This window comes from Rhopalosiphum padi, chromosome 1, assembly GCF_020882245.1.
Source record: "Rhopalosiphum padi isolate XX-2018 chromosome 1, ASM2088224v1, whole genome shotgun sequence".
NCBI lineage: Eukaryota > Metazoa > Arthropoda > Insecta > Hemiptera > Aphididae > Rhopalosiphum > Rhopalosiphum padi.
The window spans coordinates 29,727,408-29,738,879 of NC_083597.1; the positions used below are offsets into that span (position 1 = coordinate 29,727,408).

General features: G+C 27.4%; 1 protein-coding gene across 1 annotated transcript; it reads left to right on the top strand.

Annotated features, from left to right (window-relative positions):
* The first annotated feature begins 2,148 nt into the window (after window positions 1-2,148).
* Window positions 2,149-5,795, top strand: LOC132932212 (uncharacterized). The gene is made up of 3 exons (XM_060998482.1): window positions 2,149-2,340; window positions 3,105-3,231; window positions 3,782-5,795. The coding sequence occupies exons 2-3, from the start codon at window positions 3,145-3,147 to the stop codon at window positions 5,606-5,608; spliced, it is 1,914 nt and encodes a 637-aa protein (XP_060854465.1). The 5' UTR covers window positions 2,149-2,340; window positions 3,105-3,144; the 3' UTR covers window positions 5,609-5,795.
* Window positions 5,796-11,472: the final 5,677 nt, after the last annotated feature.

Here is an 11,472-nt window from a genome sequence, read left to right on the forward strand (position 1 = left end):
TTAAACGAGTTTTTCAAAACATGTATATGGCCATATGGGTAAATATTTTAAATAGTCAATGATAACAATGTATAGTCAAAATCTTAATAGTAATTAGGTATAATATTATAGACTATTCTATGACACAATAAATAATTATTCTTTATAGATTTACATTTTGAAATAGGTAAGTAGTCAGTATAAAACTATATAGTGTCGATAACAAGAGAATGTCATACCCGTGTTTCTATATCATGGTTGTACCCACATGCCACATCTGCATCTTACATACAATATAGCTAATTTGCATTCATCATAATTCATTTTATGCTGCTAGCTTTAATATAAGTCAATTGACTTTATTGACTTTATTATGAAGATTAAAGGTAAGAATATTATTTAGAACATCATATAGACTTTAATTGATATTTTAATTTTAAAGTGAGTTATGAGCATTTAAAATTTTTAATACTTTACAAAATTAAAATATCAATAAAAGCCTATGTAATGCCCTAGAAAATATTATTACCTTTAGGTTTGATAATATATAAATTTAATCTAAAATTATAACTAACAGTATAAAATTGATTCTAAAGCAAATTTGCTATGTTTTAGGCCGTGCATAGCCCCGGCCTTTCGTTCGCAATACGACGAAGACAGCACATGCGGGTATCAAGTCCTCTTAATAATAAATTAATATTTAATTATAATATCTAATATTATTTTTTTTACAACCGTTTTTTTTAAAAGTATTATATAAATGATGGTGGAAATTACCTAATATTTAGGATATTGTAATCATCATATTACCTATATTATCAGTAGCGGATTTTCAAAATCTTTCATTGGGGGGGGAGGTGTCCTAAAAAATAATATGTATTTCAAATGTATTATTTTTATAAAAACAAATGTATTATATTATATTTTATTTAATTATAAAAGTATATATCAGTGTCTGGGGGGGGGAACAGTGGCGTATTTAGGAATTTTAAGATAAGGGCAACACATATTTTCCCGCCTCTCCCTAGTAAAAAAAAACTAAAAAACTTCTACGCCGCGCAATGGTGAAACTATTAATACCATAGAATACCATGTTATATAAATATTAGGTATAGTATTCTATGCCTCTATGGCACACATTTGTTGTGAAAAATATTAATGATTGACGTCAGAACTCAGTATGTAAAGTACGAAAAAAAAATTTGCCGTTCTGGGCAACGGGACCCAAAGCCCTTACCTAAATACGCCCCTGGGGGGGGGTCCAGGCCTCCAGTGGGTCTACCATATAAGACATTGATTGGAAAAACAATCGAATTCTCAACTTTTAAGGTAGGAAAGTTATTAACATTGTGAGGGATGTTGAATTTTCAAATGATATAAACATGTTGTCTCTTATTAGTCCTATTTTTATTAATTTTTTAAAAAATTTGAATGAATAATACACACATCTATTAACACGCCTAACTATGCAAATAATTTGAAAATTCTTTCACAAAACCTTTATGTATATATAGGTATATTTTTTTTTTTGATCATTTACATGGATTTACTTTTTTCAATATTGGAATACAACCATAAAAATTCTGTATGGGAAGTATATAAGTACATTTTTTAATTTTTTATGCATTTTCAAGTGTACCTAACGCCCACGATAAATAGCGCGTTTATAACTTATATAATTATATATCATAATACAAATTAAACCCAAAATAGGCATATGTATATCATGATTCATGGTTGATATTATATATTACAATATTATAATACATACCTATAGGCTATAACCCATTAACCCATATCATTAATCAAAATGATCAACTTTATATTTTCCACTGGATTTGTAATAAATAGTATAATAATATTATATTTATATTTTATTGTATATTGTATAGTTACATTAGTTACAATATAATGTTAGTGTTTAAAATCTGTACGGTTATATGATTTTGATTATACATAGGTACTTGGACTCTAAGAAATTTGTTTGTATGTTCATAATATATTATTCTTAAATTGCAATTTTTACACATATTTTTGTAAACAGTAATAGGAATGGAATTTTAGCTAGTTGTATAATAACATTGACGATTGTATTCAAACATTCCTTTGATTGTATTATCTACGATCTATTTAACACGGAATGGAGTTTGATAAATAATTTAATAAAAGTAACATTTTTATGTCAAACGTTGATTATGTTAGTTTGTGGTTAAATTGAACTATTCTCAAATATAATATAAGCTTTATATTTATTTTCATTTATTTTTATAATAAAAATAAATACAAGTTATTTAGCAATATTTATTTATACTACGAACATTTTTTGTGACTTGGGAATGTCGATCATCTATCACTATTTTGGTAACAAATTGATTTATAATATTAATATGTTGTTAATTATTGTCTACAATTGCCAAGTAATAACCATTCTATCTCGATACCAATGAAATAAAATAAACATACGTAACAAAGTATACTCACTGTTAATTATTAAAATGTACATCTTCAGATTTCTATAATTTTAAATGAATCTATTTGGCGCATTTCCCTTGGGAAAATTACCACGCAATAACCATAAAATTCTATTAGATTTGGTACCTATTGAATGTAGAATTAACATTGTATTCAATTATATCATTATAATTACAAGTAAACAGACCATATTATTTTATTATTACTTATTATTATTGATTACGATTTTATTATTTGGACTGATGTAGAATAAGAATAAGATCGTATATTCGTATTTTGTATAATTATTATAGAAATTGATTCCAAGACATTAGTTCTTCAGTTATTTTTGTCAAGTTTAATTTAACCATAGTAAAATGCCTAAATATTTTAGTTGAATAATTTTTACAAACATTTTATAATTTTAAAAAATATAGTGGGTGATACACCGATACATCCTTTTAATTAAAAGTACATTATCTATATCTAATTGTATTTGTATAATTGAAGAAACTCTCAAATGTTACACAAAACCGATATCATAAATACATTTATTAGTTCTATTTATAATGATAAATATAAAGTTATTTTTTATTTATAATAATTATAATATTTATCTGAATATTTTGAAGTAAAAATCTTAAGAGAATCTATAATTAAATAATTGTTTATAGATGGATAATATCTTGGAACATTCATAATTTGGGTAGCACCATGGATTATTGCAGAAAGCTTAAGAAAAATAAAAATAATGTGAATTGCTATTCTTTGAACAGACTACTTATACTGGTTTTTACAATGGTAAATACAAATATAAATTGATAATTATGATTTCGAAAATAAAGAAAATATTTTAATTTTATTTAAGTGTATATCAAAATATTTGTTCAATAGTACTTAAAAGAGTAGAACAAAATATTTTACAATTTAAAATGAGCGTGGAAAAAAGTCAGTATTTTATTATATTCAACGAGTTATTTTATTCTCAATATATTTTAGAAGTAAATAGTTTAAAAAAAAATGTTTAACTGAATGAATTGAAACTGAAATTGACATATAATATAATAAAAATTAATGAATAATCTATGAAAATGTTAAAATTCTATAAATAAAATATCTAATATCTATATATATGTCCAATGTCCGTAATAAATATAATAATAAAAAATAGAATTTTATTTCGTTCATTAGATATAAACAAAATATAAGTACAGTTGTTCGCAATTTTTGATTATAATATCAGCATCCTAAAATAGTAAATTGTATTAATATAAAAAAAATAAACAGTATTATAATTACGTAGGTAGTTAAAATGCAAATAAAAATTTAATAAATGGTTTTTTTCCATTAGATTTTGATGTTTGAAACATATAGTATAAGCACATTGGAAACGGAGTCAAGTAATACCAGTTGTTCAAATGCACTAACATGCACTAAATGTACAATCAAAGATCAGTGTCAATGGTCTCTAAAAAAACAGAAGTGTACAAAAAAGATTTTTAAAAATTTTTCAAGTTTAACAGCCTCTACTTTAGGGGAATGTCCACAGTTTTCAGTTGATAAACAATATAATTATTATTTTACTTTTTTTTCTTGTTTTATTGATCTGAAATACATTGTTAAGGTATCAAACGATCTAGTAGGTTTCGTGGATTACCTTCGAACCAGTAACATTTATTTACAAAGAACATTAAACTTTGAAAATCGTTATAATAGGGGGATAATAAATAATACTATTATATTTACATTAGGCACAGAAGTCTCCATAAGCATGGCAGATAATACTTCTCTGTCGAATACTGAATTTCTTTTTATTAAGTTCAATAACGTCGCTCTACGATTCAACAACGTAGCTGATCATTATGTTACGTTTGATATTAGACATCATAAATGTACCGACGACGAGAAGGAAAAATTCTGTGCGACTTGTGCATGGAATTACAACGGGTATTCAAACTACTTGAAATGGTGTTCGAACGACAACGTGTGTGGGGGTCAAAAGCATTTGTACCTGAAGAACAACACCGAAGATATAATTTCTAAAAAATCATTAATAGTAAACCAGCAGATTGAAGAAGCCTACGTGACGAACGACTGTCCTGAAGTAAACGTGACGGCGGTCAATCCGTTGTTTGGACCGCATACTGGTGGAACGGAGGTAACGATCATAGTTACAAACCACAGAATATTTGTGGAGAGCCAATCGATACAGATGGTGGTGATGGTGGCAGGAATGGTGTGCATGAACCCCAGGACATCAGGGCCCGAGACGATCACTTGCACCACGTCACCATGGGTAAACGTCAAAGGAGAACCACCGACCCCCGGTCCGATCCTAGTCAAATACTCGTCATACTTGGGTAGATTAACGATCGAATCATCGCAGAGATTCCAGTATGACGCCCGTCCTACTTGCGGCTCGCCCAATCCCGTACTGGACACGAACCAACGACTTAGATCCTTAGAATCGGGTGACATCGCCGTTCTGGTGCGTGGTGTTCATTTCGTCAAACCATGTGTTGTTTCCACCGCCCGACTCTTCGTCGTGCTGCCCAACGGTGCTAAGCAGTTCGCGTCCAGTTATTGTGATATACCGTTTAACGACACGTACATGGTTTGTCGGTCGCCGAGAGTGGACAGCCGCGTCTGGCCGGACAGGGACTTGTCTGTTAAACAGTGGTTTTTGAATTTCGGGCTGAATGTGATGAATTTAATCGGGAATCAGTCGTTCTTCGTGGAAGGGCCGTCGCACGGTTTTAAGGTACTCATCGATCCGGTTCTGGTGGATTTTGATGTAATAAAAAGTACAGGTTCAGTAGTCTTCAACGGTCGTTACTTGAATCACTTCCAGTCCGACGTCATTCTGATAAGGCTCCCGAATTCATCGGCGACGGGTTGCGAGTCGGCGCTGGACTGCGTAGTCGTGGCGTGTTGCGAAAATGTGATGTTCTCACGACAGCATATCATATGCCATCCGAACGTGACTATCGCTCCAGCTGCCACCGCATCACGCAACATCTTAGTCACGATAGGTGATCGGTTGTTGTACACCGTGCCCAATAGATCGCTACCCCACCGTAAAACCATCCACAAGCCGGTCGGAAAGGTGGCGAGGGATCGTCTCCTTGTCCACGTGCCTGTTTGTTGTTTGCGTGTTGGCTTTTTATCTAAGGACTAAAAATCAGTACAGTTTGACGAAAACCGATGGCGACCCACCGATGGCTCCCACGAGATCATAAGATGGCCTACACTGCGATGTAGTTTTAAATAGTTAATTTATCAGCAGTGTATGTGTATTATTTTTGGCTGTTATTATTATCTAAACATAATATATTCCGAATAAATAATACGTGTTTTATTTCTAATTATTCCAAAATATGAACTTATTTTTTCGATAAAATAAATATAAAATAATTTTTAGAATATTACAAATAATTTTATTTCGTTCAATATTATTATACGCTATTATAAAAATCAGTTTTTACGAATTTTAATAAATTCGATACCTTGAATTTTTTTCCTGTTCCCCTTGAGATTCGACATAGCGAGAATCTACTGTATTATAGGTATACTGCGTATAGTGTAAGTAACAAATTTTATAAAAATTTTAGTTACGTACGTAAAAATATATTTTTATATCTAATACCTATTTACATATATAAACAATATATGTAACTGAAAGTATATAAAATCCATATTATTGATAATAGAATCTGACAATTAACACAAACAATTTTCACCTTTTTTTTACTTGTATAGGTACTTGTGTATAGTATTGTATAATGTAATAGATAGTTACCACTTACCGAGTACTGTTAATCAGTACAAAATACTTATTGTAGTATAAGTAAAAATTTGAAGTTATGACGTTTGTAATCGAAAAATAATTTGCTACACTACATGTTTCTGTGGATTACCGTGTTAAAGTGGTCATAGAAATATAAAACAAATTACCATTTTACAATGAAAAGAGAACCGAATTTATTTGAATTGAACTTCCCGGTATATGGGTGACTAAAGCTCAAATGATAGTAAAACATTCAGAAACAAAATTACAAACAATAGTGGTAAATTATATGACTAAATATAATTATAAACTGAATAAATACAATTTTAAATTAGTTAACTATCATTAAATTTTAAGTTTTAACCGATGTAATTATAATTAAATATGTAAATTTAATATCAATATAAATGTATTATGTTGACCTATCCACTATTTAATAATAATTAAATAACATTGTTTAAAAGACCAAATACTTAGAATACTTAGTATAATAATTAATAATATTGACATTATTTTATTATAATAATAGGTTAGGTTAAAGTATAGATGTCGGTATTGTATTTTTTATTTTGTATTTTTAATGATTTTATTAATTACATAGTAGCAGCATTGGTATTATATAGAACAATAAATTATTATAATACCATTTATAAAATATAAAATATTTTAAGAAAAGAGTATTTTAAACTTACACAAGTAGATGCTGATGTATTGGAAATAGATACTTTTATCTCAGGATCAGAAATTTTAGCCTAAAAAGTAAAAAAAAAAATAATCATATTATACATATAATAATTATGTAATATAGAATCTTGTTTTATCACTTATAATGTAATCAGATATCATTATAATATATTATATTTAATAAAAATAATTTTGATAAATGGTATTATTGAGTTCACTTACATATTTTAAGCGATTGACAATGATAGAAGGTATACCATTTTCTTTTAAGAGGACGTTATGCATGTGTTATCTCTTTCTTATTACTAATGTAGATCATAGCAAATTTGCGTTCAGCAGAACAGATTTTGTGATGTTAGATTTAATATTAGAGCAAATTTACCTATTATCAAACTTAAAGGTAATAATATTATCTAGGGCATCTCATGGGCTTTATTGATATCTTAATTTTTAAGTGAGCTATAGTAATGTAAAATATTAAAACTTTAAAATGCTCCTCATTCGGTTAAAAATTAAAATGTTAATAAAAGCCTATGAGATGCTCTAGATAATACGTATTATTACCTTTAAGTTTGATAATAGGTAAATTGACTCTAATATTAAAGCTAACATCAAAAAATCTGTTTTGCTGATCGCAAATTTGGTATGATCTACATTAGTAAGACAGAGACAACACATGCGGGTATAACGTCCTCTTAACAACTTAACTCTAACATATTTTTTAAAGCAGTTTTGGTCAAAATGTTCAAAGCTACAGTAGAAGGCTTAACTTTAATAAGATCAGCATGACAATCTACAAAAAGTTGTATTCACTGATGCTTACAAGATTCATTTGTTGGTAGTCTTAACAAAAAAATTACAAAACTTAAATTATTTAAAAATGTGTTAGTACCTAAAAAGATGTTTATAAATGTTAATTACCGATGAAAGCTTATGTTTTTATTTTTTGAACACCAACTACCATGAACGTCCGCAAAGAAAAAAGCTCGGCATTGTTGTAGTTGATACGAAAACAGCCAATTTAATAAAATAAATAGAATAAGCGGCACTTAAAAATATTTAAATAATATCTTAAATGTCGGTATATTATAACGATAACATTGAAAAAAAATTTAAAGTAAGATAACTAGTTTTATTAGTGCGATCAGTTTGAGTAAGGGTTACAATAGTTTGATGCTTTTCAATTGATCATTACTTAGCGTTTTCCATTTAATTGCTTCATATACAAATATGTATGGCCACGGTTGAAAAACATAATACATAATTTATGAGTTATACGTATTTAAAGTTTAGACAAGCGGAGTAGTGGACAAACATTTTGCGGGGTAACACCGTACTATTCCACCTCGCGCATCTAATAATAACTACTCGCCCTAATTTCGATTTGTATGTATTAAAATACTCAGAAAAATATTCTGCTCTGGAATATGAAATTAAAACTATGTTGTCATTCAAAAAAGTAAAAAACTTAAAAAAAAATAAGGATAAAAAATATTTAAAAGTATAATTTTTTAATAAAAACGTTGTTTTTTAACAATTTGAAACTATGTAAAAATCAGAATTTGAATATATACATAATTTAAGCATGCTTAAAAAATTACCTTGTATATATAAAAAAATATATGACAAAATATACTTCCTATAATAGTGATCTACTCAAAACCTATTACCTAATGTACATCAGAGCAGTATACAGTATATTTTTATTGACATTTATAGAAAAAATAATCTAAAACATCTACAATTTCTCATGTCAATAAATAGCTCACAAAGAGTCGAAATATTTCATTGTAAACAGAAAATGATAAAATAGAAATTTGATAAAAATTTAAAGCATTGGTTTTTCAATTTTTATTTACGTACGTAAAATATATTTTTATATCTAATACCCATTTACATATATAAACAATAGATGTAACTGAAAGTATATAAAATCCATATTATTGACTATAGAATCTGATAGTTAACGCAAACAATCTTCGTCTTTTTTTTACCTGTAGTGCCAGTGCCGCGTTCAGCTATGTTGCCGCTCCGGGGCAAATTAAAATATGCCGCCCTTAAGAAAATTACAATTTAAAATTATATTCACCACACTATTAATTACAGTCAGTAGCGTATTAACGGGTAGGATAAAAGTGTACTATGCAGGAGCAATAAATTTACAAATTACTCATATCTATATTATATATACATATTTTAAATAGCACATTCTTCCTTTTATTTAAATTTTATAATTATTAATTATATACCTCTCACATATTATTTTAAAAAAATTTCCAAATGTGACAAAATATAATATCATTACTTTTTTTACTACTTTTCTTTTATATTAATTTTATCCTTGATTTCATGGTCATAAACTGGCGGATAATCTCTGATCAATCAGTCTGTTTTAAAAGATCATCTTCTATGTTTAATATTGAAAGCGATGACAGTTTTTCATCAATTAAAGTGGATCTTAGATAACTTTTTATTCGTTTCAACACGGAAAATGATCGTTTTCCACTTGAATTTGTTGAAGCCATACAAAAAATGTCTAGCTATTTCAACGTTAGGGAATGATGAAAATAGTGGAGAATCAATGAGACATTTTAAAAGCTTAATGAATGTTGATTTTTCCTGTGTTGAAAAAAAACTAAGAATTGATTTAAATTGCACTGCTTCTACTATAAACGAACAATCTAGATTTTCTGAATATAATTTTAATAGATTTTAAGCACTGTCACGTACATTATGTGTGTCTATTGATTCCGTCACTAATATAAAACCAAAATTTTTATGAAGTTCAGTGTAAGTTAGTTTTCGTTCACGTAAATTTATAATTAATCGATCAATTATAACTAGGAATACTTCACATTTCATTTTCCGACAACTTTCCAATAATCCTTCGTCAATTTCATTTTCATCAAAAAACCTTCTTCTCGTTTTCTTTCTTGAAATTTCACAAGAAAAACATTCTTCTGAAGACATTAATTTTGCTTGTTCTAAGAAAAAGTCAAATTTGTTTCTAATGTCTTCTAAATATGTTTCCAATGAGTTGTATAATGTGACAACCGTGATTAAATCAATATCAATAGACTGTAAAATTACACTAGATCGTCATATTAAATCTTTGTAATTGTAATAGTAGATATACGATAACAGTACAACTAGAACAAGTTCTTAATTTTATTCTTATCGCATTGTGACATGCAGACATGACAGACCAGTATACAGTACTGGTGTTTGGTTGTGTATAGTATTGTATAATGTAAATAGGTACCACTTGCCGATAATCAGTACAAATACTTATTGTAGTATAAGTAAAAATGTAAAATATATTTTGAAGTTATGACGTTTGTAATTGAAAAATAATTTGCTACACTACATGTTTCTGTGGATTACCGTGTTAAAGTGGTCATAAAAATATAAAACAAATTACTATTTTACAATGAAAAGAGAACCGAATTTATTTAAATTGAACTTCCCGGTATATGGGTGACTAAAGCTCAAATGATAGTAAAACATTCAGAAACAAAATTACAAACAATAGTGGTAAATTATATGACTAAATATAGTTAAAAACTGAATAACTAAAATTTTAATTTTAAGTCTATGCCGATATAATTATAATTAAATATTTAAATTTAATATCAATATAAATGTATTAAGTTGACGGTTGACCTATCCACTATATAATAACAATTAATATAACACTGTTTTAAAGACCAAATACTTAGTATAATGATATATTGACATTACTTTATTTTAATAATAGCTTAGGTTATAGAGTATAGATTTCGGTATTGTATTTTTTATTTTTTATTTTTAATGATTTTATTAATTACATAGTAGCAGCATTGATATTATATAGAACAATTATAATAACAACATTAAATTCCACGAATTATAAAATAAAATAATAATTTCGCTATACGATCTTGCTAGAAGTTCGATTATATTAATTTATACGATACTGTAGCCCTTTTCTGACATAATTACTTATAATTAACTGTTTTGATTTAAACAAAATATGTTGTACACTAAATTATAATCATTTAAAAATTTTACATTCGATTCTTTATAATAATTAGGGTTATTTGGATTTAAAGGCAGAAGCCTTATCTTTTAATAATAATAATATAAAAATATGTTTCATTTTTATTCAATATCTAAGATGATGGATACAGGACCGTAATTATTCCTTCTGGTGCACTTGGCAAATTTTATTTAGGCGCTTATTTTATTTTCGTTTTATAGGTATAATATTTAAAATATTAGTAATTATATAAAATAACATTCTTACGTATTAATCAAAATACTGCTATATTTTTAAATTATTGAGTTATTATAGTTCGTTAGTTATAATTGATTATTGATATTAAGTCTAAAATTACAAGAAATTAAAAATAAATCAAAAAAGATAAGATTTTTTTTTTTAATTAAAAGTTGTTCACTTAATTAACAACTATCTATTCTGTGGATCTAATACCATTTTAACGTTACCCTAATATCGTGTAATGGATAAATATTATAAATAAGATTATTCTACAACTCTGAAATTGAGTCGAGAAAAAATACTAGACAACTAG